The sequence below is a fragment of the Passer domesticus genome, chromosome 5 (genome assembly GCF_036417665.1).
Source record: "Passer domesticus isolate bPasDom1 chromosome 5, bPasDom1.hap1, whole genome shotgun sequence".
NCBI lineage: Eukaryota > Metazoa > Chordata > Aves > Passeriformes > Passeridae > Passer > Passer domesticus.
This window is the reverse complement of record NC_087478.1, coordinates 75850320-75878294: the sequence shown is the minus strand read 5'-3', so window position 1 is coordinate 75878294 and position 27975 is coordinate 75850320. Positions and strand designations below refer to the sequence as shown.

At 40.5% G+C, this 27975-nt stretch overlaps 1 protein-coding gene and 1 long non-coding RNA gene across 5 annotated transcripts in view; one reads left to right on the top strand and one right to left on the bottom strand.

The window, feature by feature from the left end:
* ATXN10 (ataxin 10) overlaps positions 1-27975 on the top strand; it is a 92108-nt gene that overhangs the window by 42532 nt on the left and 21601 nt on the right. For both annotated transcript variants that reach the window (XM_064421155.1, XM_064421156.1), the window contains 3 exons: positions 4096-4261; positions 7908-8016; positions 9731-9900. In XM_064421155.1, coding sequence (XP_064277225.1) covers positions 4096-4261; positions 7908-8016; positions 9731-9900 — 445 coding nt within the window. The remainder of the gene's footprint in view (positions 1-4095; positions 4262-7907; positions 8017-9730; positions 9901-27975) is intronic.
* On the bottom strand, positions 12092-18412 carry LOC135301028 (uncharacterized). Of its 3 annotated transcripts, none has more exons than XR_010362786.1 (3): positions 18248-18412; positions 17455-17533; positions 12092-12412 (listed from the first exon to the last, which is right to left on the bottom strand). It is a non-coding gene; the product is annotated as an uncharacterized LOC135301028 (long non-coding RNA). The 3 variants fall into 3 exon arrangements; XR_010362785.1 differs by lacking the exon at positions 12092-12412 and adding an exon at positions 14531-15241; XR_010362787.1 differs by lacking the exon at positions 12092-12412 and adding an exon at positions 16924-17134.

Genomic DNA, 27975 nt, shown 5'->3' with positions numbered 1-27975 from the left:
CTCAAAAATGAGCACATCTGTTGCTGCCCCTTCCAAGAAGGGGTTTTCCTTTAGTTAGCAGCATGAAAAATTGCAGCTGAACAGCTTCATGTGTTTTTAAGATGCTCAAGTACTTGAGCATCCCTGGGTTTGATTTTAGTGCTGTCAGGTGAAGTGTCCTGAGTGAAGGATGGAATTGCTGGAATTGCCTGCCAGGAACTGGGCACTCAGGTCCTGTAAGCAGCACCACTTCTTGCTAATGCTGCCACTGTCAGTGCTTGGAGTGGTTTTGTTCCTGGCAGTGCTCACAGACACCGAGTAGCTGAAGGTAGCACTGGAATACAGTTGCTTACAAATTTACCAGTTTTCATTTAATATGATGCTTGCAAGTATCATTTGAAGATGAAGGAAGTGAAGGTTTTGAGGAAGGGCCTGATTTGTCTCCTGGAACCATTGCTGTCAGGGAAGTGTTTCAGGAAGGAGAAGCCTAAGTCACAGAGGAAGAATGTCCCAAGTGTCTGGCCCTTGCTAAGAGGTATAAACAAAGCACATTTGATGCAAACATAGTTTGATGCTAAGAAAATCAAGAGAATTTTAAACTGCTAGTTTTAGGCTTAGTGGGGTAGCATTTTTTGGGTAGTAATAAACTTCCTGATTTAAATTGCATTTGAATTCTGTTATTTACAGGAAACAGAAGTTTGTTTTACTGATGACTGCAGATACCTTATAGTGGCTGTTATAAGTTTATGCCAGTTTAGTCAGCTTCAGGAAGAACTGGTTTAAATTCGGCTAGTGGGGGAAAAAAAACTGCAAAAGATTCACAAAAGGTCTCCCTCAGTAGTGCCTAAAGAAGAGGAAGATGACATGGCATGATTATTTCCAAACAGAAGTATAATAGTAAATGTAATACACAGAAATGGATTTGAGATACTGAACTGAGTATTGCAGAAAGTCAGCTGGCACTGGCAGTTGTCATCTTTGTTGTTTTCAGCTGCAGGCAAACAAGTAGGAGGAAATGCTGTCATTTGAGTCAATGGAGGTTAAGAAATGGGCAAATTGCATTGTCTGGGAGAACTAACTTGGAAAAATTAGGGTGAATCTTGAAAGAAAACTGAGAGAAACAATAGAAAAAAAGGAATGTAAGGGAACTTGCACCAGAACAAAGCACTGCACTTTCAGGAAACTACTGGCTGAATGGCAAGACTTGCTTGAAATTCAAGGAAAGAGGGGCGTGTCCTGAATTACTGCGCCTGGAAGAAAACTCAGGAAAATGGTTTGACTTGAATGCTTAAAGAGACCAGAAAACTTTGAAAGAAATTACATTCAGGTTGTGATTTAAAGAAGGACTGCAGTTGTTGAAAAAGGCATCCATTCGTATTGCAAGAGGAAGAGTAGTGCAAAAAAATTTCCCTATTTGCATCCATTTAATCTGTTTACTGGGGTTTATGGGAGTGTGGTCACTCTCCAGCTTGTTTATAAAAGGAATGCCTGTCAGTTTTAAACATTTATTATTTGGGTTATAGGTGCAAGAAGCACTGATAGAATCCTGTCAAGCAGAAGATAGTATTTCTTTTGGGTTTGCATGGCCTGGTTTTAGTAGCAGGGGGATTACAGAGGTGGCTTCTGTGAGAAGCTGCTGGAAGATTCTTCGTGTCTGACAGAGCCAATCCCTGGCAGCTTCAAAGATGGACATGCCACTGGCCAAGGCTGGGACAATTAGAAGTGGTGGTAAAGCCTCTGTGATAACATATTTAAGAAGAAAGAAAAAAAAGGAAGGTTTTGCGCACTTGTAATTGCAAGAGAAGAGCGGAGTGAGAATATGTGAGACAAACAGCTCTGCAGACACCAAGGTCAGTGGAGAAGGAGGGGAGGAGGTGTTCCAGGCACTGGGGCTGGGATTCCTCTGCAGCCCATGGCACGGAGCATGGTGAGGCAGCTGTGCCCCTGCAGCCCATGGAGATCCATGGGGGATGCAGAGATCCACCTGCAGCCTGTGGAGAAGACCCATGCCAGAGCAGGGTGTGCCTGTGACCCTGTGGGAGGCTTGTGGAAGGAGTAGCCCACATTGGAGCAGACTGGGTGACCCACTGCAGCAGTTTGAAGGGGACTTCACCCATAGGAGGGATTCACACTGCTGCAGTTTGATGGGAAGTGTTGCCCATGGAATGGACTCATGCTGGAGAAGTTCATGGAGAACTGTCTCCTGTGGGAGGGACCCCACGGTGCAGCAGGGGAACAACTCCTTTCCCTGAGTAGCAGGACAAACAGTGGGTGATGAACTGAGCATAATCCCCATTGCCTGTCTTCCTTCACCACTGGGGTGGGGGATAGAGCTGGGAAGGAGAGGAGTGGGAGGAATGTGTTTTTAAGGTTTTATTTTACTTCTCATTATTCTGCTCTGATTTTATTAGCAATAAATTTAAGTTATATCTCTAATTTTGAGCCTGTTTTGCCCATGACAGTGCTTGGTGAGTGATCTCTCATGGCTCTTATCTAAACCCATGAACCCTTGGTGAAGTTTTCTCTGTCCAGCTGACGTGGGGAGGAGAGGGGAGGGAAGTGAGAGAGGGGCTTTGGTAGGTGCCTGGCATCTGGTCAGGGTCAGCCCACTGAAGTACTGGAATAATTCCTTTGTTCATCAAGTCTGTATTCCCAGCCTGTGTTCTTAGCTGAGCATATGCTTGAAAGATTCTAAACTTGGTGAAAACTGACATGTCAAGTCTAGCCCTGTGTCGGTGGAAAATGACAGATCTATGGGCTTGGGTTTTGTATGGAATGCCAAATGGGAAAGCCTTTGGTCAGTGTGGGTGTTGGGGAGCTGGACTCTGGTTGTTTGGAGATGGGCAGGGTTACCTGGCTGTAACCTGCAGGACAAACAGACAGTGAGAAGAGCCCCTGAGAGAGGCTGCTCCAGCCTCCTGCCCGGAGTCTGCCCTTTGCCAAGCGTGCCAGCAGCACTTCTGTGCTGCTGTGTTGGAAAAGCTTTTTGTCCTTCTTCAGATAATAGTTTAATGCAGCTGTATTAATGACACTGAGAACTGAGTTTAGCAAGGACTAAGTAGCTGTTTTGTGATTAATAGAGGTGGATTCTTGGAGGTTAATAAAGCAATGACTGAGCTTTTTCCACAGAAAAAGACGTTTCTCTTCCTCTTCTGACAACCTGCTTGGTAAATTTAAAAGAAAAAGCATTTGAGCTATTCCACATGTTTAAATGTCAGTTGTTCCATCTGAATTTCACATACTTCACTGGAAGAAGATCCTGAGCTGGCTTTGAATTCATTCAATAAACAGTGCTCTCACAGTTTGAGGGAATGGCAGTGAGACTTCAGCAGTCCCTGTGTGCTGGACTGGAGCAGGGACCACAGGAGGGCCACGTCCAAGTCCTGCTTCCACAAAATGCATCTAGTTTGCCTTGACAACATGAAAGGACATGGGCAATAAAATAACATTAAAGCTGTTAAAATCCCAACCCAAGCAGATTTCACACAGCAGCTTCATGATGTATCTCATTACTTGCCAACTTCATGCATTGAATATCTCTGACTGCTACAGGAGTGATTAACTTGGATTTGCTTAGTCCATCTAGTAACAATTATAAAATTACTGTAAAGAACAGAGTGTGCTTATCAATTTTTATTTTCCCTGTTTAGCCCCAGAATTGGTTTGGGATTGTGGGGGAGAGTTAGTGAAGGACTGTGAGCAAGGCAAGGGCTGTGAAAACCTGTGTTTTTCAAACAGAAACTGTCAAATAGTCTGTGCTTATTTTGCTGTGCTTAACAGCTTGTAAGAGGTGGTTTGCTGGAAATTTTAGATATAAGGAATATGCAATCTCAGTAATGTTAGGACATAAGAAAATATAATTGAAATAGACTTGAGAAAAGTATTAACTGTCTGGCCAGATTGTATTAATTGAATGATGAATTCAATTAATTCTGTACAGAAAAAACCCCAGCAGACAGAAACTGATTGCCAGTATTCATGAGGCTTGTTAATTTTTAAAAATCCTCTCTGTTACTAGCATGATAATTGTTTTTATCATTTTTCACTACTGCTTATTCTACTGGTAATTGTATGTGGCTCAGTGAATCTGACTAACAAATTATTTTCTGTCTCCAGAGTTACTTTGTTAGAGCTGATGATGGTGAAAGTGAGTGACAAGAACTCAGTTAGCAGTGAAGAAATGAGTGTGTTTGTGAGAAATGCTGAGTTCCTTGCAGACTGCTTCCAAGAGAAATGTGGAGCTGTGCTCAAGTTAACTGCTGCAGCAGATGCAGAAGATGAGGTATGACTGATAACCATTTAAGTGCTAGAATTTGATGGGATAAATCCTCATTGCCACTGTTGCCCAGGGGGACACACATAACAGTGTCTTTTCCAGTTTATCTTGGGAAAGGAGTGGCAGAGCACACAGTAGAGTCTGTAGAACAGCAGCCAACTTTTGCTTTTAATTTGAGGATGGCAAAGGATATGGTACATTAAAATAAGTCTACCCCATTGTTAAATATTTCAAAATCTAAAAAATGTCAAGTTGTCACATATTTGGATATTTTATTATCTTACCAAGGATCACTTCTATAATTTATTTGAGTTGTCAATTGTGATTAATTCTAATTTAAAAGGGCATGTAGTGACAGGGCAAGGGGGAATGGCTTTACACTGACAGAGAGTAAAGATAGATTAAAAGTTAGGAAGAAATTCTTCCCTGTGAGGCTGGTCAGGCCCTGGCAGGGGTTTCCCAGAGTAGCTGTGGCTGCCCCATCCCTGGAAGTGCCCAAGGCCAGGCTGGACAGAGCTTGGAGCAACCTGGGATAATGGAAGGTGTCCCTGCCCAAGGTAGGATGGGCTTTAGGGTCCCTTCCAGCTTAGACCCTGACCTGAGCTCAGCTGGCCAGAGCATGGTGCTGATAACATCAAAGTTGTGGGTTTGATCTCTGACCATTCACCTAAGAGTTGGACTTGATGATCCTTGTGGCTGCCTTTCAGTTCAGAATATTTTGTGATTCTATGATGACCCTATGATTCAAATATGAACCAGAATAAAAATATTTGTTCTGTTCATACATGGGAAGCAGTAATATACATGGAGTCAGAATAATTTTATTTTTAATACAAAATTAATAAGCAATAGTTTCACTTCTAGAAACTCTAGAGTAGGAGCATCATAAATAATTTATTATCTAAGTAAATACAACATTTATCTTAAACACTTTTATATGATAATGTTAAAAAGTGTTGGACTTGGTTGTTTGTTTGGTTTTTTTTTGTTTAAATAGGCATAGGAATTTTAAAAGTAGGTTTGAGACGTGTTGTGAAAAAATACCATAAATCACTTTATGGGGAGGTGGTAGTTGGATGTGTTAAAAAAACCCAAAACACAAACCAATAAGCACACAATCTCTTCTTATCTGTCCAAGAAACACAGCCTCCTCCACTGCCCCAGCTGTTTAGTCTAAATTATGTCAGATAACTTGACTACTTCTGGAAAAGGTACTAACTTGGCAGTGAGAGGACATACACTGAGACAATTCCATCTTTACTTTTTTTCCCCGCCTTCTTTTTTTTTATTCTTTGTGGTTACTTTCCAAACAACTTTCTGTGGTTTCAGTTCATGGAAAAAAAACTATTTGTTTGCACACCAGAAGGAGGTCTCTGTCCAACCAGAGGGTGCTGGGACAGCAGTATTGTGAATATTACTGCATCACTTGCCCTGCTTGACACTGACTTCTTATTCTTCTCTCACATAAACAAGAGGTGTAAGTTGAATATCACTGTTTGGTAGGAAAATGGGGCTTATTGAATGAACAGAAAATAAAAGTCCTAATAGATGAATAAATGGAGGGCAATATGTGTGCATGCATACCTGTGTACACATTGTTCACAACATATGTTTGCTGTGGGAAAATAGAAATGCCAGTCTAAATTCATAAAACTGTTCTTTTCTTGCAAGAAATTATAAAGAATTGCACCAATATCTCCTCATTTGTATAAGTATTTTTAGGATTCTTTGTAGCAGTTGTATTTAACTGCAAAAAATGTGGTTGTGCATGTGGAGTCTGTCATTAAAAATGCTTCAGGCAACATCTGTGATGCTCAGCTTGGCTTTGCTGTGGCCCACAGGCCAAGTGCCTTGCCCAGGCCATGTCTGTAGTAGTAAGCTGCCTTCGACTCCAGAGCTCTGAGGCCACATTTAAAAACTTTTGGGAACAGTTCTTGGACTGGCCCTACTCCCAGAATGTTGTCTGGGTGTCCCATGCACTGTTTAATTTGTTATGTGTAGACACTGCTTTGTTTTCTTAAGGAACATCAGGTCTTGTAGCTTGCATCTTAAACCCATGAGAAGCTAATCATATGCTTTTGCAGTGCTTAAACCAATGTTTAAAATAGCTTTTCCATTTGAAGCCTGACTTGAGCAGCAGTTTGCTTGCACTAACTTTCAACCGTACTTGCAAAATAAAACCCTTCCCTGGACTTAGTTCATCTCTTTATAAGGAACAGGTTTTCTGCATCTTTCTCTAAATACGTTTATTTTTAAAAGTCTTCAGTTATTTCCTTATTTACTTTTCAGATTACATCTGTATCAAGATGTCTGTCAAATTATTTTGGGTTTTGAAATTCAAAAGGAAGTATTTTCCTTTACTGCCTTTCTTTTGTACAGGTGGAGGGCAAAAAAAAACCCAATTTGGAAAATCAGCAGCAGGGAAGGAGCAATTTTTTTGAACCTAGCAAGTTTCAAATATACATGAAAATTTGGGACTTCTTTTATGGTTTTTAAATAATCTGTTCTTCTTAAAAATTGTGAAAAGCTGGTTACTGTCTCTGAAATGCAGTTGGGGTATTATTACTTTGTAACAGGACAATGGCTGATGTATTTAGAGTCTGCCTTTGTGCTGATGAAAGCAGATTATTTAATAATTTAGGGGAAGACTTGCACTTTCCTACACCTGTATGGGTCAAAAAATGAAAATACAGCTTTAGTACTTGGCCCCTACAGCAATTCAGTGTTTTCAAGGAGCAACAAATGAATATAATTGTACTACTTAATTACTGAACACTGTTGTTGATGATTTGAATAACATTATATGGATCCAAAATACTACATTATTGGTAAGTAAACCTATTTTTTTTTTTCCTGGACCAGACAAGACAGTAATAGTTGCTGTGACCAATTTCTGAGCCTTTTCATGGCTACTTGCAGTTTATGTAACAGTCCTAGAGTGGGATCATCTTGCAGACACAGCCTGGCTTTTGAGCAATATGTGGTGTTCCAAATTCTGTCATGTGCTCGTAAGGTATTTTCTGTAAGTGCTGGATTGTCATTATAAGCAGGACCAGCATATTCTGTGAGAAAAAATAGTTCTCTGGCTGAATAAATAATATGCAAATGAAGTTGTGTCTCGTACCTAACCAAAATGCTGCATCTCTGATGGCAATCCTATTTACCCAAGAATAATGTAAATTCTCACAGCCAAAGTTTGTTTGACCACAGAACTTTACAGAATTCCTGTGGATAACAAATTGGTGTCTTGCAGGCGGTGTTTGTGTCTTTAAAGTGGAACACTCAGACTGAATAAACTCAAAGAAAACATTTATACAGAAATAATTTTCTCAGCTAGTAATTTTCTGTATTTCTGCTTTTGGAAGCTACTGTGTTTTTGTTAAAATTTTATCCGTTATGGCTCTGTTTTGGTTCCCCCATGATTTTTCAGGCAGATATAACACTAACTGTAGAAAATAAATTATTGCAATCTAATATGTTATTGTTATTTTAGAAAGTTGCCCTAATTTTATATAAATTTATTCTTGGCAGTATGGAAGACCTGCACAGAACCTGAGGAGCTGAGAGTTCCTGCCCCCTGTTTTCATTTCTGAGTTTATGTTTTTATGATAACCTTCATAAGCCATTTTCAGAAATGCAGTTTCCATTCCAGGAAGCACTGGTGACAATTCGTCTTCTCGATGTGCTTTGTGAAATGACCTCAAACAACAGCCAGCTGGAACATCTGCAGGCATTCCCTGGTTTGCTGGAAACAGCTGTAGGTGAGTGAACAGCCACAAGGCTTAACTGTTGGTGCTCAGTGAATGAAAACATGTTTTTCATAACTGGTGGTCATTCTAATTCTGACCTTCGAATGAGACGGTGGAGTTAATCTGCATTTTCAAATATTTGATTTGTTCCTGGAAGTTTTCTGCTTCTCCACTTTCTCTGCTGGCCTGTGTTGCCCAGCAGAGCCTGGATTCAAGTGTCAGCAGTGTTCTTTTCTTACTGAAAATGTTGCAAGGGATAGCTGCTTCCTACGTTCTTCCTCTGGCTGAATCCTTAGAAGAGTTTCTTGAAGAAGTAGAAAAAGGATTTTTCCTCTATTCCTGTTCCCTTCTGTTTCCCAAATTTCTGAAATTTAAGTGCAGTTTGAGTTATTAACCAAATCCAGTGACTTTTAAAGGTCAGCTTTAAAGAAGCTAAGAAACAGCAAGGGAAGGACTGTACACAGAGAAAGTTATGCCAAGATATTCCAGAGGTGCTCAAGGGAGGAAGGAGGGGTGATACCTAACATGGCCTGTGCTTTTTTACATCTTAGCACTTTGAGACTGAGCTGTGCTACCATTTTGTGAGAAAATTGTAAAAGTTTGTGTATTTTTGAGACAAATAATTAAAAATTGAAAAATAAAAACGTTGAAACAGCTGTTAGTGGTGACTCTTTTGAAATGTTTGGAGGGTTCTTCTTGTAAAAAAACCCAAACAAGCAATTAAAACCAAATAAAGAAAATACCTCCAGCAACAACAAAAGAAAAACTTAAAAAGCAACCAAACCTCTATTTTTGGTGATGGGTTCTTAGATTTATGTCTTACAGTAAGATGACTAACAACAGGATTTATTTTGTGCATGTGTGTGTGTGTTAAGGAAACTTGAAGCTGATTAGGGGGATGGAGCAGCTCTGCTGTGAGGAGAGGCTGAGACAGTTTGGATTGTTGAGCTTGGAGAAAAGAAGCTTCAGGGAGATCTAATTGTGGCCTTCCAGTACCTGGAGGGAGCCTACAGGAAAGATGGAGAGTTGCTGTTGACAAGGGGCTGTTGTGACAGAACAAGGGGAATGGCTTCAAACTGTTAGGGATTGTGAGGGTCAGACCCTGGCACAGGGTGCCCAGAGAAGCTGTGGCTGCCCATCCCTGGAAACCCAGACTGGATGGGGCTCTGAGCAGCCTGGGACAGTGGAAGGTGTCCCTGACCATGGCAGATGAGGGAAGATGATCTATAAAGTCCTTTCTAACCCAGACTGTTCTGAAGTTCTGTGTACTTGAAATTTCTCATCGTGCTACAGTGTCAGGAACAGGCCGAAGAAGAGAGGAAAAAGTGGTTCTGTGGTTAGTATGTATTGCTGTGATAAATTCAAACTACAGGAAGTTTTCTAAAAGTCTTGGTTTTAACAATATATGTATGGTGCCAGAATTCTCAACAGCCTACAAATTCTGACTCTTTAGGTGGACATGGATAGCAGCAGCCTTCAGCCTTCATGTGTGAACTATGTAAGGGTGTAAAAAGTGCTCAAAAATGCCTTCTGACATTGGGCTGGTCTTTTATGGTTGGTTATATTAGCCCAAATCACACAATGAGGTAAACTTTCAAAGTTCTTTGACATGATGTTGAATATCAGACATGATGTTGCTTAGCGTTGAACTCCACAATTAATAATAAAGCTCTGTGCCAAGTGAGACTGATTTTCTCATGGTAATGTATTAAAATGTTTTCTCTAGATACCCTGAGATTAACTCACCTTGCTGGGAAACAGGCTGTAAATATTTTCACTGCCACACATGCTGTGACAGGGCAGGAGGAAATTTCACATCCAGTCGTTGGGTTCAAATCTCATCTCATTCGTTTGATTGGAAATCTGTGTTACAAGAATAAGGAAAACCAAGACAAGGTGAGCTTGTACATTTTACTGGCAGAACTCTGATGTGTAAACAGATGCCTGACTATAAGGTAACTAAAATATATTGTTGGTCTAGAAATTGATTTGTAAATTGTAGAATTGATGGTGTAAAGGAGGCTTTTTTTTTTTGGTGCCTATGAATTACTATCACAATTATGCTGACTTTTTAATAATAATGTAATGTTTGCCTGCCTACCTTTTGTTTCAGCCCTGTAGAATGCAAGCCAATGCCTAATTCCTTTCTGGTTTTCACTTTTGCACTTTTTTGAAAAGTCTCAAACTAAATTTCAACTTCACTTCTGAAGGGGAATGGATGTGATTTGTTGCATGAACTTAACTTTAAATCTTTGAATTAGTCTAATGCTTTTTCTCCCTTTTTCATGTCACTGTAAAAATGGAGGTCTGCCTTTATCAAATCACTTGAAACCCTTAATCTTATAATTCCTATATAGAAAATCAGTTTCGTTTCCACAGTGGGGAAAAAGAGTAAACAGAAGCAAGCTTTAAAGATTAATTTTTTTTTTTGAGTGATAGAAGATGTGGCTTTCCTCCAGGATTTGTTAGACTATCGTAGTTTCAGCAAGAAAAACACTTCCAAAAGTGTCTTTGTCTGACAAATTCTAGTAATATGATCCTCTGGATGGGTAATATGGGAATGATTTTCCACTTCCTCATTCATATTAAGAGTGTGTAATCAAAGCTTTTAATATGTCTGAAAATATTATTAATACTATTAATCACTTTTGCTTAGCTGTGTCTCTGACCCATTATGATGTAATATGTGTTTGTGGAAGTGAAATACATTTTTGTGGAATACCTAATGATAGCAGAGGGGAGGGGGTTGCTTTCATTTTGAAAGGGTTGATTTACAGCTTATTGTCCTTTTTGCTGGGATTTTCAAAGGCCCCTGGAGCAATTAAGCATGCAGGATTAATGTTTTCAGTGGAAGTTGGGTATTAAGTGGCTGTAACCTGCCTGAAAATATTATTGCCTTGTGCTGTCTTAAAAAATATTCTGGTGTGTAATATCATGGTACATTACTTAAGTGCCATTGAAACTTCAGAAATGCCAATTGTATCATACCCTGTTTTCACCTTCAGTTTATTTCATATATTTGAGTTCAAATACATGCACTTGCCATTTGTAAGGCAGTTTTCATACATAAACATGTGTCTATGAGGACAGGACAAGCAGCTGCTATCATTGCACAGACGAGAGTTCCAAGATGAGTTCAGTGTTCAAAGTGGTGCATGGCTCAGACCTAGAACTGGGTTCCCACCTCTCTTCAGACTTGTATCTCACACTATAGGTCTGATTTTGTATCCCTTACTGGATTTACACAGAGTTTGCTGTCTGTATTCAGTCAAAAGCAAGGTAAAAAGGACAGATTGTGGTTTATGTAACAAGCCAAGTGGCCAGTGCTTGTGAGGGACCTTGGACTTCACCCGTGGCCGCTGCTCTGCTGTGACTTAGAGGAGTGTGTGGACTGGGGAAGCAGCTTCTCCCAGGACAGCTTGGATGGGTGCCTTGGAGGAAAGGCTGCATGGCAGGACAAGCCTGGAAACAGCCTTCCCAAAGGCTCTCCAGCAGCACTCTTAGAATTCAGGCTCTTCAATGAACTGAGGTTGTTCATAGTTGTTTTCTCTAATATTTTTCCAAAATTTCCAGTCCCAGTAGAGCCCTTTCTCCAGTAACAATGCTAATGAATTAGTGAATGGAGTAATAGCACACTGCTAATAATAAATAATAAAATAATATAGCCCCTATATTTATAATAGGGGCTGTGTATATGGGAGAGAATATATAACTGGAGAAAAGGAGGTTGCGTGGAGACCTCATAGCAGCCTACAGGGAAGCCAGGGAGGAACTCTTTACCAGGAATTGTAGTGACAGGGACAGATCAAAGGGAAAGGGCTTCAGACTGACAGTGAGTGGGTTTAGATGAGAAATTAGGGAGAGATTCTTGGCTGTCAGGATGGTGAGGCCCTGACACAGATTGCCCAGAGAAGTTGTGAATGCATCATCCCTGGAAGTGTCCAGACTAGGTGGGGCTTGGAGCAACCTAGTCTAGTGGAAGATGTCCCTGCCCATGGCAGGGGGCTTGGAACATCATTGTCATCTCCAAGGTCTATTCCAGCCCAGGCAATTCCTTGATTTTATTCTGTAAATCTGTAATACAGCCTTAGTGCTTGATGTTGGTTTGCCTGACTTGAAACAAAAGCAGTCCCCAAAGACCTCTGGGGTTTGAACAGTGGCTTGGGGCAAGCTCAGCATGGAACAGAGTTGGGTCACTGTGTCCAGGAGCTCTTTCCTGAGTTGAGTGACACCCAGGCTATGTGCCTGCTTGGGTGTGAGTCCTGCAGTGCCAGTCTCCAAGTTCAGTGGGGCAGATCCACTGCATGGGGTGCAGGTAACAGAGCTAAAGCTGCAGACTGGCTGAAGAGGGATGATAATCTCTCTGCAAAGGCTGTGTTTCCACCTCTCTCTTCATGGTCTCCACCTGCTATAACAACAATTAATACAGGGGTTTAGTGCACTGATTTGTTGGCAGTAGAGAAAAGTCTTGTAATGCTTTGGAACAGAGATACCCTACTAATGCTGTACTGCTTCTTCACTTTCTGTTTAAAATCAGTCTTTGCTTTCAGAATGCATTCTTTAATTCCTTTCTTCCTCACAGTTTAGTTCCACTGCTGTGATAGGTTCTTAAGATTCAAGGGAGTGGGCAGACCTGTGAGCAGTTACTAGCCTGGGTCTTGCCAGGCTCGATGCCCGTTTCCATGTTTGGCAAGGCTGGATAGGTTGGTATTTTTTTTTTCTTTTCTGTGTTTCGTTTTCTCTTTGGACTGACCCATGTTGGGTCCCTTCATGTCCTGAGTTGCACTAGCTCTTGAGCAGGAGAGAGCAGCAAACCAAAGTGCTGTACTTGGAACACCAAGGGATGAGCTCGTTCCATGTTGGATCTGCCAGGAGCCTGTGAGGGATGTGCAGTTCTGTTCTTTTTTCCTCCTGTGTAGGAGGAAAAGCTGTCAAGAGTTACTGTCATACATGTGTGGTAGTCCTCTGGCTTGTGTTGTGTTACATCTCCTACGAAGATGCATTGTATGATTTTATTATATAGGAAGGAAGGAGGTGTGTTCTCAGGCTGAGCAAGGGGTGGTGGTTTTGGCTGGTAGGTGATGAATGAAGCTATCAGATGGGAAAAGTGAAAATTCTTCCATACTCACCTTGTTGGACTTGCCTTCTAAACACCTCACTTTTATCATCCGGACAGAACTGATACTGGCTTCTTGGGGGAAGGCTTTAAATAGTTATTTTCCACTCCCACTTAAAGAGCTATGACAGGATGGATTAATTCAGCATATCCTGTTGCTTTACTATAGAACTGCTTAATAGAGAGTAAAACTTATAAAAGAAACCTAATGAATGAATTACAGAGGTTATAGTTCTTTATTGTAGAAATGAAACAAATACAAAATAGGTTATAGCAGTTAATCTGCACCCTTGTTTCTGTGTTCCTTTACAAGAATCATATACATGGAAGGGAAGATGACTGATCTATACCTTATTGTGACATCTAGCACTGCTCTGCACAGCCTTATTGCCTGTCCCTAATGCTGCCAAGGACATTTTAGGGACCATGGATGCCAATCAACTCCATCATAGCATCCTAATCTTGGAATCTATTTCTTTGGTAAAGCTGTTCAATTGTTCATATAGGGGAAAAAACTAACTATCTAGTTACCTTTGGTTCTGGCACCTTCTTACCTAGGTAGAGTCACTGTAATGAGATGAACAATTTATGAGGGATAATTTTTTTCTTGTGCCTGTGTTTATTTGAGGTGGTAGCAGTGCTTTCTGTAATGCTGCAATGGTGTTTTTTATCAATGCAGAGTTGAAAAAAGGAAGTCTTCTGGGAGGAAAGGGAGAAGAAAAAAATCTTCAACTGTTAAAATTAATTTTAAGAAAAGCAGCAAGTAAAACATCTGGATACTATTTAATGTATCTAAATTAGCTTGGATTTATATGTATATATAGATCTCTAAGCCAAATTGTTTTATATGACACTGGCTTCCTAATTTGAAGACTGTTCTGCCTGAAAATATGAACAAGATTTGACTTGTTTGGAATTCAGTTTTCAATTCCTTTTTCTTTCATGAGGGCAAGCTGTGCAACTAATCCATTTAGTTAGCAAAAGGTGCCAGCATCATAGATCAAACTGTGACCACTCAGATCCTCAACTTCATCTTCTTGCTGTAGTGATTATAAAATAGAAATGCTAGTGTTAAAGACACATGCTTTGTTTTTGCACAGACACAGAATAGTTAGGCCCGCAAGGGATTTTAAAGACCATCTTTTTTCGCCCCCTGCCATGGACAGGGACACCTTCCACTATCCCAGGTTGTTCCAAGCCCTGTCCAGCCTGGCCTTAGACATTTCCAGAGATAAGGCAGCCACAACCTCTCTGGGCAACCTGTGCCAGGGCCTCATGATCCTCACAGGGAAGAATGTCTTCATAATACCTAATCTAAACTTTTATCCTCTTTCAGTTTGACCTTTCACTATACTAAGTTATTTAACAAAAGGTTCTTTCTCACCTAAGGTTTTTAGAAAAACTCCATGAGGTTATCTGTTCTTCTTCAAGATTAATGTGACTTTTTAAAAATAATTACATTCTGGCATAGGAGGATTTGAAATTACTTGCAGGGAAGATCATCCCACATTTAACTGCATATGCTGTTCAGAGGTGGTGGGGGGAGTACTAAACCTCTCGGATTTCTTAAGTAGAAACTTGCATCATTGTGATTTCACTTGAAACTTTGATCATACAAAGAATGGAAAGTTAAAAAAGGAAGCAAGCTGGCTCTGTGTGCATTTCCAAAGAGTCAGTACCAACTTGTAGGCTTTCTGGCTTCCTTTTGACTCTGGATGTTGGTGGGTGTTTTGAGCTCTCTTTGGTGTTGAACCGTATCATCATAGTGGTACAGCACAGGACTCCAGCCCTTTTTAAAGGAAGGCTTGGTGCAACAGTGTCAAACAGCTGTTTCCAGACCTCTTTCAGCACTTACTTAAGTGTTGAAACTGCATCTGTAGCATTTATTTTTCATGTGCCTGTTGAAGGTGTAAAATACTCATTTTCCCAGACAAAAATCTAAAAATAAGGTAATTGACCTTTATAAGAGTTCTCAAGAGATTTCTGCAACTTCTTTCCTGGTCCAGCAGGCTGAGTAATAGTTGTCATACTTGTGGTAACTACTTCAAACATGAATCAAGCTTGGTATTCACCAAAGGGTTTTGTGCTGTTGCTCTTTCCTTTCTTCATCTTCAAATGATTCTGTAAGGTGTGGATTATTAAAATTCTAGTCACTTGAGAAATCTTTAGAGATATTCAGAGATTTTTTGTTGTTACTTGTATCATACTCAGTGAAGTGAAGAGCACCATATCAACTAAAAACATTTTACTAGGTGGTGAAGAACTGAAATTTGTTTGGCGTACACAATGTTAGAAGAACTTACTGAAGTAACACCTTCTGATGTGGTTAATACTTTTTTTAGAGAGGTTCAGATCATCTAATGTACCCTGTATTGCAGGAAAGGGGTTTATCTGTGGTTCCTGGGGTTTGCCAGTGGTATGGATTGCTGGAACCAGGAACCCCATATGTGGGAGAGCATCTGCCTTTCTGAATGCTCCTTCTCTGGCTCAGATCTGAGCTATTAATCCATATTCTTCCCACTTTTACTGACATTAGATACAAGTGACATATTTTCCAGTATTACAAGAAGAAGTTTCATCCGTTTTCTGTGTTGTTTTTCATTGTCCTAACCTAAACATGAACTGAATTTCACCATCTTCTCTAAACAGCCATCCTGCATGCAATCTCTTCAGGATGTTTTGTTCATTGGGTTTTGGGTTTTTTTTAAAGCTGCACCAGACTTCACAATGGGCTGATGTTACAATGCTGTGAGTGTTGGTTGTGATCCTTTTTGGATATACAGCTTTCTTCTCTTTCCACTTAAAAGAGGTTGTGCTTGCTATTTTAATTACCCTGAGAGGCACAGGAATAATCCCTTTTTTCATCTGTTTCCTGAGAAGTTACTGTGTTTTGGTTACTGTGAGATATTAAACTTTCGACTTATACCTTTATGACAATCATGAAGTTTATAGGAACCAGCATAAAAATAATATTATTTTCTTTTAAGTGTTGAGATTTGGCCATCACTGCTTACAATGTAGCTCAGTTCACATTTTGAAATAAAATAGTTCCATGGACTAAATAATGAAGCATGACATGTGAAGGACTACATTTTGTGGTGAATTTACTGCAGTAACTTGGTTTTAGTGGCATTCAGGGTGAGGAGAGCACCAAGGAGATGCTGTGTGTAAGGGGGTGGTGGAGGAGCCCTTCCCAGTCATCAGCAAGCTGGATGTTAAGCACATGCCACTGAAATCTGCTACCAACTTTCCCACCAAAACCAGAGAAGCACTGAGCTAGACAGAAGCTCACAATGTGCTGCCAGTTTCATTTTCATCACAGTGGGATGCAGTTGTTGACTCCCTCCCCTGTGACAGCTGTTACCAGGCTCAGTAGAGGTGTGATGCCATGCAGGCATGCCCAGCTTTGCCTTGTCAAAAAGCAGCTGTCACCCCACCCTTCAGTTCTCTCTGCCTGTGTGACCCTGAACCAGTCTCAATTCTGTTACCAGTCCTGAAAATTAGAATTATAGAATAGAATCTCCTGAGGTAGCAAGAAATCATGCAGTCCAACTCTTGGCCCTGCCCATGACACCCCAACAATCCCACCCTGTGCCTGAAAGTGCTGTCCAAACGATCCTGAGCTCTGGCAGCCTTGGGATTGTGACTGCAGTCCTGGGGAGCCTTTTCAGTGCCTGTCCACCCTCTGGGGGAAAAATATTTTCCTAATATCCAGCCTAAATCCTCCTCTGACACACCTCCAGCTGTTAATTAATTGTTCTCTAAAACTCCTGTTGAAGGATGTGGGGCCATATCAGAGCACCTAGTCTTCAGACAGAGACCAAGCAATTGATTTTATTACATTTCTTCCCATTTTTCCTGTTTTCAGAGGAACCAGAAAGTGTAGACAGTCATCTGCAGATTTGAATTTCTGCCATTGGGTGATGCTGTTTGTTCTAAATTGTAGCCCTGCAGGATTCTGCTGCTTGCTCTTGAGCATGGCAGTGCTTGAGCCAAGTTTATTCATGCCTGTGCCTGAAGGAATCAAAGGACTGGTCTCATTTTTAAAGAGGCTGGGGATGAGATTGCACAAGTCCATGTAAGCAAAGGTTCTGCCCCTTCAGCTGTTATTTGGAGAACTCCATTCAGTTATCTTTTCTGCTTGAAACGTGGGCTCCTCAAAGAGCCCTGATGTTATAAGAGGGTTGCAATAATATAAAAATAAGTGGTGGTCACTTCTGCATGCTTTTATCAACTAATTTAATCTGCCTGCTATCCTCAGCCAATGATTGGAAGAAACCTACTTAGCTTTTTATGTAAGCAGTGGTAGAACAGGTGACAAGAGAAGAACTTACAGTCTTTAAGAAGATTTTAGAAAAATATCTTCAGTTCTTGCATTGTTTAAGGGCTTCATAAATATTCAGGATCTTCTGCCTGTGTTGTGAGAGAGAACAGACTTAATATTCCTTTTACAGTCTGTTGATATCTTCAGCATGCTAATTCACATTAACTGTGCTCTTTGAAAGCCTTCTATTCTTTAACCAAAAAAAGTTCAGTATTTCAATCAAGAAGTGACAAAGAACTGCCTCATTCATGAGTATTTAAATGTTTAGAACTGTGAGTCTCCAAGTTTGCCTCATAATTGCAGTCAGTCAGATATGTTCAGATTGTTATGGCAGAAGTGGTTTGCTGGAAGGGTTTCAAAGGGACATTGACCAAAGATCTCATAAAGACACTGGAAATACAGTTGGGTTTAAGTTCCTTGAATGGAGCATGGCCTATATTTAGATATTGTAGCAGTGGGAGCAAGATCAAAGTACGTCAAGTCATCTCTGTGCTGAAAGTCAGAGCACAAGGTATTGAATTAATCATTTGCTGTTTGAGAAATGCAGAATGAGGTAGATACACAAAAGCCAAGATGATGGCTTGATTGTATGTATTAAGATTTAGTTAATTAAAGACTGCTGGCAAGATTCCTTCCATCTTGCCCTGAAGCATTTCCAGTGGGTAACACCACAAGTCTGATTGCTTCCATCACATATGCTGGCACTAAACTCTTCTCTAAGGAGAGAGAAACCTGTGCCACCAGCGTGATTTTCCTTCTTGCTCATAAGGGGGTCACTCAGTGGGGCAAGAGAAAGCACTTACTGAGAGTCACTGTATGTTCAGATCCCTGAGGGAGGCTAAGGAAGCAGACAGCAGGCTGTCATGTATTTTTATTCACCTTCCAGGACTGATGTAGTCTGCCATGGACTCTGCTTGGAAAAACAAAGTGATAATACACAGTATGCCCAAACAATCCCTGTTTACAAGACTCACTCCCTAAATTTCAGATACGTCCTCACAGTCTGGAATTCCAAAATTCCAAATTCCTTTGTCAGCAGCGGTAGAATGTCTGTGTGTGTGTACTGGGTGTGACTGAGGTGAGCTCTCAGCCCTTCCAGGGCTGTGCTTTGCATCAGTAGCTGTGCAGGTGTGATGGCACAGCAGTGTTTGGGCTGCTGCCCCTGACATTCCTTCCCCCACCAAAGGGGAGGGCAGTGGGCAAGGTGCTGGGAGGGGACACAGCCAGGCCAGCTGACCCAAATTAGCCAAAGGGATATTCCATATCATATGATGTCAGCTCCTAAGGGAGAGAGGAGGAAGGGGGGCATTTGTGATTCCTCAGTGTTTGTTTCCCAGAGGCATCCTCACATGTACTGAAGCTCTGCTTCCCTGGAGGTGTCTGAACATCACTGCTAATGAAATAGAGGTTGACTTTTTTTTTTTTCTTTAGCTTATGTGCACACGGATTCTTGCTGCTTTTTCTTTTACTGTAATAAAACTGCTGGTTTTCTCCATCTTATTCTCACCCTGCTGGTTGTTCTCCATCTTCCTCTCTCCTGTGTCCCATTGGGAACTTAATGGGCACCTGGCTCCAAGGCAAGCTCAACTGCTGCAGTGTGCTAGTTCCAAATGGGTGAAACAGGTGTAGGAACTCTTGGCAGTTGTGATAGACAGATAATGAATGGTTTTGACTAAAGTCATGCTTTGCAAGATACAGCAGAATTCAAATTCAGTATAATAATTATTGCAGAGTCATTCTGGCTGGTTGTCACAAATGTCCTCTGAGGTGGAGAAGCAGTAATCTGAGGAGGGACAGAAGAAAGCTCTGTCTGATTTTATTTGCACTTGCCTTTCTGTCAAAATTGTGTTCTTGTCTCACTGTTCTCATTTGTGAAATGGAGTATTTCTCCTAACTGAAGAATGAGGAAATTGATAATTAATAGAAGTTAGATATTTAGGAGCTTACTTGCTGTGTTATTATATATATATGTATATATATATAGCCATGTGTGCATGATTTATATATATATATATATATAGACATGTGCATCTGTGTAGATATATAATATGGAAATAAATACATGAATACAAAAATTGAACATATACTTGGAAGAGAAGAGTAGCCAGCAGGTTAAGAGTGGATTCTTTCCCTCTGCTCTGTTGTGTTGACCTGAAGGCAGCTGACAAGAAGAATGGAGAGAGGCTATTTACCAGGGCCAGGAGTGACAGGAAAAGGGGGAATGGCTTCACACTGACAGAGAGCAGGGTTAGATGGGATATTGGGAAGAAGTTCTTCCCTGTGAGGGTGGTGAGCCCCTTGCTCAGAGAAGCTGTGGTTGCTCCACCCCTGCAAGTATTCCAGGCCAGGTTGGTTGGGGCTTGGAGCAACCTGGGATAGTGGGAGGTGTCAGGGGGTGTGGGCAAGATGATCTTTAAAGGTCACTTTCACCCCAAACCAATTTGTGAGTCAATGTGCATACATACATATTTAAAAACATACATACACATGAACTCCTCAGTTGCTTCAATGTACTGCTCCAGGAAGACTTCTCTGGGTAAAATTGAGAAGATTGGTATTACTTTTGGTTAAAACTAGTTGTATTATACATCTTTGATTTGCTTCCCTTTGATAATCTTCCTACAAAGCAGAATTCAAATTGCATTATAAAATACAGTGTGGAAGAGATTCTCAAATATAATCCTAATTACTCTCTTCATTAAGAATCATAAATGTTTTTCTGTTCCTGGGAGAAAATTTGCACTGTTGAATTAAAAAAAAAAATACCATAAATATTCTGGTGTGTGTACCCCAAGATGTGATTTAGGTCACGATACAAACCCTGGGAATGACAATCCCCTGGTGACAGTTTCCTGTGGAACAGAGTGTCCAGCCCAGGGGATCTGTGTGCAGTATGAATGGATTTAACCAAGACTGGTGCAGTATTTTTTGTTGTTTTTAACAAAAAATGTAGATTGTTTACTGCCTCAAAAGTAAAAATAGCCAGTGTGCTTCATTTCAGTCTAATGATTTTTGAGGTTTTATGTGCAATATTTCAGTTTGCTTTAATATTTTTACATTATTACAACCTGACTGATATTTGAAGTGCAATATTGAATTGGCCAGGTTGGACAGGGCTTGGAGCAATGTGGTCTGTGGAAGGTGTCCCTGCCCATGACAGTCAGGGCATGAATTGAGAGGAACTTTCAAGTCCCTTCCAACCCAAACCATTCCCTGATTCTATGATGAGGATTAGCTTCATTTTGTAAAGATAGAATTTTTTCTGTTCTTCATAAACTAGAATAAGTATTGAATATAACTGTCTCTCCTCTATGTTTTTTTACATGTTTTAGCATTACAGTCAGCTTTGGTTTGACATTAATCTTACCTATAAGAAAATAAGAAGGATTTAGATTTGTGCCTGGCTATTACTGTTCTAAAGCACAATTATGGAGCTCACTGGATTCATATTGAATCTGGCAACACATGTTGAATTTTAATAAGGGGAAGTTATAACATTTATCTTCAAATAAATTTTTTCCTGTCTTTTTAGAAAATGAGGGGTGCTACCCATGGAGCTGTTCAGGGCTGGAAATTTTACATAGGAGAGTTTCCAACTTCTTTAAAATTCTCTTTATCCTTGAATCCAGGAAATGTGGTGTGATTGTGCTTTGGAATGATTGAAGGGCTTTGTAAATATTGAAGGGCTTTATTTGGAAATATTGAGCCTTTATTTCAGGCAGTTATTCAACATTGTAGCTAATAATAATAATAATAATAATAATAAAGAAAGCAGTGTTTTGACTGCAAACAAAAATGCAAACAGCTCAGTGTAATTAGCCATAAATTGGTAGGTTCCCTTTAACCTGCATCTGACTTTTGTTCCCTGCTACTTGAATGTCACTCCCTCAGGATTTTCCAGCCAGGTCTGTTTAGTTGTCTTAGCTCTGCCTGCTCCCCTCAGCTCCAGGAAAGGAAGCAGAGGCAGTTTGAGAGTACTGCCCATTCTTTGGGAACCTGCAATCCAAATGGAGTATTTGGTGGTTGGGAGTGTCACCTCTTAGTTCCAGCTCTTGAATTATACAGATTCATGAGCACCTTCCCATTCAATGCACTTTTTAAAAAAATGCTTTTAGAATTTGTAGCTGCTGAGGAAAAAAAGAAAAGCTTCTAATTCCCCTACAATAGATCAACCTGGTGTCAGCTGATTGAGGTTCTGATTCAAGGCTTTTTCTCCTCTCACCTTCTGACCCACCATTACTGTCAACCTGTTCCTGCAGGCATTTCTATAAAAGTGTTAACCTGCTCCTTTGAAAATCAACTTCAAATGAAAGTTTTTATTATTAAACTCCTATAGAAATTTTCTTTCTTTTTAAAATACTAAAAAATACTGACTTACAGAATTCAGTGTTTTTTGAAAAAGTTTCTAGTTTTTATGGTTGAATTAATTATGGTGCAAATTTCATCTATGGAAATGTACCCTCAAGATGTGTTCATATGAGATTTTTTTTTCTTGTTAATGGACTTGCTAGGAGGAGTTGGCTGTGCTTGCACAGCTTTTCTTTAAATAATTTTTAATAACATGGTATGTATATACTTAATGTAGACTAATGAAACAGTCTTGAAACAAGAACTCTTTATTTTTCAGTTAAAATATACAGTCTTGTCTTTATAGGCTGTCATCAAATTAAAGATCTGTGGCAAGAAATAAATAACAATAAAAATAAAGCAAAACAGAACATTCAAAATTGTGTAAACAATTGGCTTAGTGCTGGAGTATATATATACATGCCTTGTTTAGTGCAATAATATTTTTAAGTAAATTAGGCCTATGAAAGGATACATTTATTATGGAGTTTTTAAAACATTTTGAACAACAGCTTGGCAAATTTGAAAACCTAGAATTTTGTTTGTCGCAAATACAGGAGCTCAGCTAGAAATTGGGAATCTTATTTTTGTAGTACCTGCAGTTGTTATTACCAGACTACAAGACATTTAGAGGCACAAATAGTCAGAAAACCCTCTGGTAGTTGTAATTTAGAGGCAAATTAAGAAACAACTATGCAATCTCCTTGTGTACAGCTTCATGTATAATCTCGCTCAGTAGCCTGAGGCATTAGCAAGCTTTCAGCATGAAATTTAGTGCTAGAGCATGCATTTCTGACTTTTTGTATATCATGCATACCATATATATGGCTTTTATAGACATATAAATCACAGCATCTGGAGTCTTGTTTTCTAAATGTAGAGTTGATCTTAATCTCAACAAGGTGGCTAAATTTATCTTAATAAGAGAGTCTGATCCTGTGCAAAGGTTATGCTTGGTGGATCGTTAAAAGGAAATGTGTATTCTTAGAATTTCAGGTGACTGCAGAGAATAATTGCTCAGCTTTCTGTAAGTCTGGATTGTCAGCAAAGAAACAGTGTCAGTGTCACATGAGGGCTGGGCCAGTCCGTGGTAGGTACAGCAAGTAAGTGATTGAGGGACCACTTCTAGCCTCGAGGGCAAATTTCAGAGTTTGGCATGGCTCACATGCACATCTCAGCATTCTCCTCTTGCTCCCCTCACTCTTCTCCCACCAAAGTCAAATCACACAAGTGCCTTTCCTTCCCTTGGGCAGGGCCCATGGCCTGCACTGTGCACTCAGCAGTTCCTGAGTGTTGCCTGGAGGAGTGGAGCTTCTCAGGAGCCAGCAGCCCCAGGGACCATCTGAAAAATGCCAAATTCTGGCATCCCAGCTCTGTGTCTGCTTGTGCACTCAGAAACTCTGCTGAAGTGAGCTGTGTCAACCCAAGTTTATTGCAGCCCTCAGACTTCATTAGTGTATTGTTCACTTCAGACGAGGTTGATTAATCCTTCTTTCCACCTTGTGTTCCACATCTCCTGTAATGGTCGTTGTAATTGTTTTGATCACACTGGGAGGGATTAGACCTTGGGTGCCATTGGCTTGGGCAATGGAGACCTGCACCTCAAAATGTTCTATGTGGGTAAACCTTTGGCAGATCACTGCTGGTTCATTTTCTCACCTCTTGAATCACCACATGTGGTTTTCAAGCTGCAATGTGCCCTGCTCCTGTACTAACCTCATGACTGTCTCTGGTTCCTAACCTATCCAGTAGTTTGTTTTCCTTGAAAATAGTTATCATAATAAAAACAGCTCCCAGCTCACAGAGAGGTTTGTTAAGTAGTGTATTTATCTGCTTGTCCAGGCATTCAGGATCAGCAGTGGTATTTTAGAGTGCAGTTGGGCATTCTCTGAGTCCTGTCAGGAGCTGCCAAGGGAGCTGGAGAGGCTCAGCCTGGAGAAAAGGGGGCTCAGGGGGGACCTTCTGGCTCTCCACAACTCCCTGACAGGAGGGTGCAGCCAGGTGGGGGTCAGGCTCTGCTCCCAGGGAACAAGGGACAGGATGAGAGGAAATGGCCTCCAGGGAAAGTTTGGGTTGGACATCAGGAGGAATTTCTTAATGGAAAGGCTGGGCAGGCGTTGGAAGGGGGTGCCCAGGGAGGTGGTGGAATCCCATCCCTGGAGGTGTTCAGTGACAGGGCACTCAGTGCTCTGGTGGGGATCAGTTGCAGGTTGGATTTGGTGATCTTGGAAGTTTTTTTCAACATTAATGATTCTGTGGATCTGAGCTGTGTTATGGTGCAAGTGGACCATGTAATTTGGTGTCTTCAGTGGTCATGGGGGTGCAGTGTAAGGTGCAAGGATTTATTCTGCTTTTATTTATTGCCATGGTTGCAGATAATTGCTGAAAGGGGGAAAATACTAAAGTGTTATACTACTGTAATCTAGGCTTGTTTTCTGAATTATTTTGTGGTTTGGCAGTTTGGGATTTTCCAAAACTATAATGGAAAAGACACAAAAACTGTGCTGCCAGAATCACACTTTGTAAAAATTGTCAGTGGAAAAACTCTCTGTGAGTTACTTTTAACTGCAGTTACATCAGCAAAACGGGTTGCAAATGTCAAAAATGATGACCCATCATAAAAAGATCAATATTCAGATTTCTTTTGCAGTTAAAAATGAAACACCATTACTGGCAAAATCCTGGAATCATTGAGGAATTAATCCTGAATATATAAAATGTGTGAAAAAGACCCCAAACCAAAGGAAACCCCTTTGTGCTGTGCAGTGTGAGAAACATCAAACTTTTCAATAATATGCATACACAGGGATTTCCCCCACTTCTTTGGTTAAGCTGATCAGAGTCTAGAATCCCAGAATGGTTTAGGTAGGAAGGGACCTTAAAGCTTCTCTCATCCCACCCCCTGCTATGGGCAGAGACACCTTCCACTGGAATTATATGTCTCACATTGATTTTTACATTTTTAAAAAATCCTTGTTGTAAAGTGAAACTAAGTGAGAATGTTAGGTAATACTGGATGCAACAAAAGTCATCGTTAGAGCATGAAAGATCCAATTGGCATTTATTTTTGCTTGCTGAATTCAGAAATTTCCAAGTAAGAGTTGTAACCCTGGATGTTGGGAGTGGAAGCAATTTCAGAATATAGTTGTGATAGTGATGATATATGTGGCCTCTGTGAGAGTGGTGCATTCATCAAAATAGGATGTGATTTTGGATTGGTTTTCCTCCTTTTCCATTCCACCCACTTTAAGTTGATCATAGCTGGCAGTTTTTGAGGATTTCAGCTGGACTGTGTGTCTGGGAGCAGTGGAAATGTTGGGAGAAGGAAGCAGAAAGGCAGGTGTGCCAGCTGCTGGGGAGAAATGAAGTCAATACCAAAGCTGGCCTGAGTAGCAGAGCAAAGTAACAGTCACAAGGCTGTGGTGCCCATTTTTGTCTGGAAGAGTGTGTGATCACTAGTGTGGAACACTAATGAGGAAATCTTCAACAGGAGTGTTCAGTGGTAATCTGTTTTTCTGACAATGTCAGTGATTTTCAAAATCAGGATTTTTTAATGGATTGTCTGGAATTTTGCTCCAGAAGAAAAGTTACTCTGATGCAATATAAAATGTAAAGCAGGAGAGAACAAAACTTTAAACAAATAAAAATATCCCCAAAAAATAACAAGCCTGTACACCCAACCCACAAAACAAAGTCAGTTTAATTCATTTAACTCATAAAATGCTTTTTAAAGCCTGACATGGAAGACAAAAATACTGTAGCCACCAAAACAGTGGCAGCTTGCCAGACTGACTTGGAACTTCCTATTTCAATGGTGATTAAAAAGGCTGAATGGTATCATGTGATTTGTTGTTCAACCTTTATCCCTGTGTTTTTTCAGAACTTCAAAGTGAGAAGTCTTCAGTTTTCACTTTGCTTTAGAACTAAATAAATTTTTGAAGTTCTGATGGTCTTGCAGAAGTTGTCTCATTGGTCACATAACTAATTCTTATACTTAATTTCCATCTGGTTTCTTTTTGGTCTGATGAATGATGAAAGACAAGAGAATTAAAAATCACTTTTATAGCAGTGGTTGGAAATCAGCAAACTAAGATTGTCTCATTACTGGGTTTCGTGGACTGAGAATAGGAGAGTGTGTGACTAGAAGTACATAAATGTGTACAGTGGTGTTGATGGAAGTTTGTACAAATTCAGCTGATTTGCAGGGCAGTGTTGAATACTGGATGATGTTTAGCACCATTTTTCTCTCCTGCTGCTGCTGCCAGGATGGGCAGAGGCTACACTAGCAAGTGTTGTGTGTTTCAAGCAAATTGAGTCTGTGTTGGACCTTGCTTTATCCACGTCCAGTCACAGATGTAAACCATACCAGAGCAAGCAGCCTGCTTCTCATGGCAGCTTCTGTTTGTTGTGGCTTCTGGTTCAGGAGCTATATGTAAGAGAATGAGGAAAGCTGCATTGTTTAAAAAGCAAATGTTCCAGCTGTGTCACTGTCTCTTGTGGGAACCTATTCTGAATTCTCAAGTGTTTGTATTATCATCTCAATGGATGGAAACTCCTGCATTTTGCTCTTGGAAAGACTAGTTGAAAAAATGATTCAGCAGCTGAGTTAGCCTGTTACCCTCTCCTGTCAGCTGGGCACTCTGTGTCTGCTTGTTTTGGCTCAGTGTGGTGGTGTGCTTGGAACCTTCATTTTTCCTTCCTCTTCCATAAGGTCAAAACACTTTTTTCTAAACTACTTCTCTGAGGAAAGGTTTAGGGCATCACAAAAGTACCCCATATTTAGATTCTAAGATTTTTTTTATTATTATTTTTTCTCTCCAAGAAAGAGGCAAGGATCTCACTCCACTTTTGGGACAGTTGAAATAATCCTCATGTCCCTCTGGGAAGTAACACTGAAAGAGAGTGAGTATCTTTAAAATCAATGTAGCAGGAGCAACAGATTTTGTTGCCCTGATTTCTGAGTTTCAGACATTAAAATGTTAAATCCGTGCTTTCCTAGGTGGTGTAGAGGTGGAAGAGTGTTCTGTGGATGAAGTGGACATGAGCCAAGTCATTGATACTGGTGCAAGGGGCTCTCAGAGCAGCTAAGCAAGGCTGCTGTGATGTCCTGGAGAAGGGAGCCTCTCCATGAGGATTTCAATAGATCTGCAGAATGTAGTGAACTCCTGTCATGGACTTGATGGCCACAAGCCACAGCTGCCTGTATTCTAAACCAAAGTGCCTGTAGTCTGCCATAGGCCTTGGAATCCAGCAGCACGGAAGGCCTAAAGTAATCTTGGTATTTTGCAGTAGAATAGCCTGTGTATATCCCCTGTCACGTCTGCTGCTTGGAAAAACAAACAAAAAGCCCAAAATCAAGACTCAGAAATGAAAAAAAAAATGAAGTAACTTTTTTCAGTATCATCATAGATGCAGAGAAGCCTGTTTGGAAACCTAACAGCTGCTGTGTTCCTACTCTTATTAAGCTCTTCTGTTACACACATTGGATGCTGGATTCTGCCCAGATGTCCAAGCACTCATTAACTATTTGTTGAGGAGGTCTTGGAGAAAAATTGACTCTTGTGAGTCAGCCTGTTTGGTGTCAGAGTCTGAAGGATGTATTTCCCACTACAGAAGTTGTTATGTAGTCTCATGTGGTGTGTTCAGAAGGAGTAAAGATTAAAAATGTCTTTAATGGTGGCCAAAGACTGGCATCAAATTCCCAGTGTATATTTCATTGGAATCCTTTTCTTTGGCATAATTTAATATTCTGGTGTGATTTTCTGTCTCAGGAAATCATGCAGACTTAGGGACAAAAGGGTTTGAGAAGGTTGGAGACATTCACCTATCCAGAGCAGGACCAGAAAGGGTGTTCATGGCTAAGGTTTGTTAGGTCATTTGCAGAGACTTGGAATATTGGAGTGTGCTCCAGGAGTCTGAGACTTGTGTGTCAGTGTATTGCAATGCTTCATTCACCAGTACCAATAATAGATGTGTAATGTGAATGGTCCGTTCTGTAGGCTCACTGCTTCTTGTGGATGTGGATAATAAAACATGCTGTTTTCCTAATTAAAGGTTGCTGTGTTCACCAGCAGGCTTCTCAGGCTTCTGCTGTAGGTTAACCATGTTGCTTATGCTCTTTTTATAAACTTTATCAATTGTGGGGTTTAGGCCTTACTTGTATTCCTTTTTTTTTTTTTTTAAC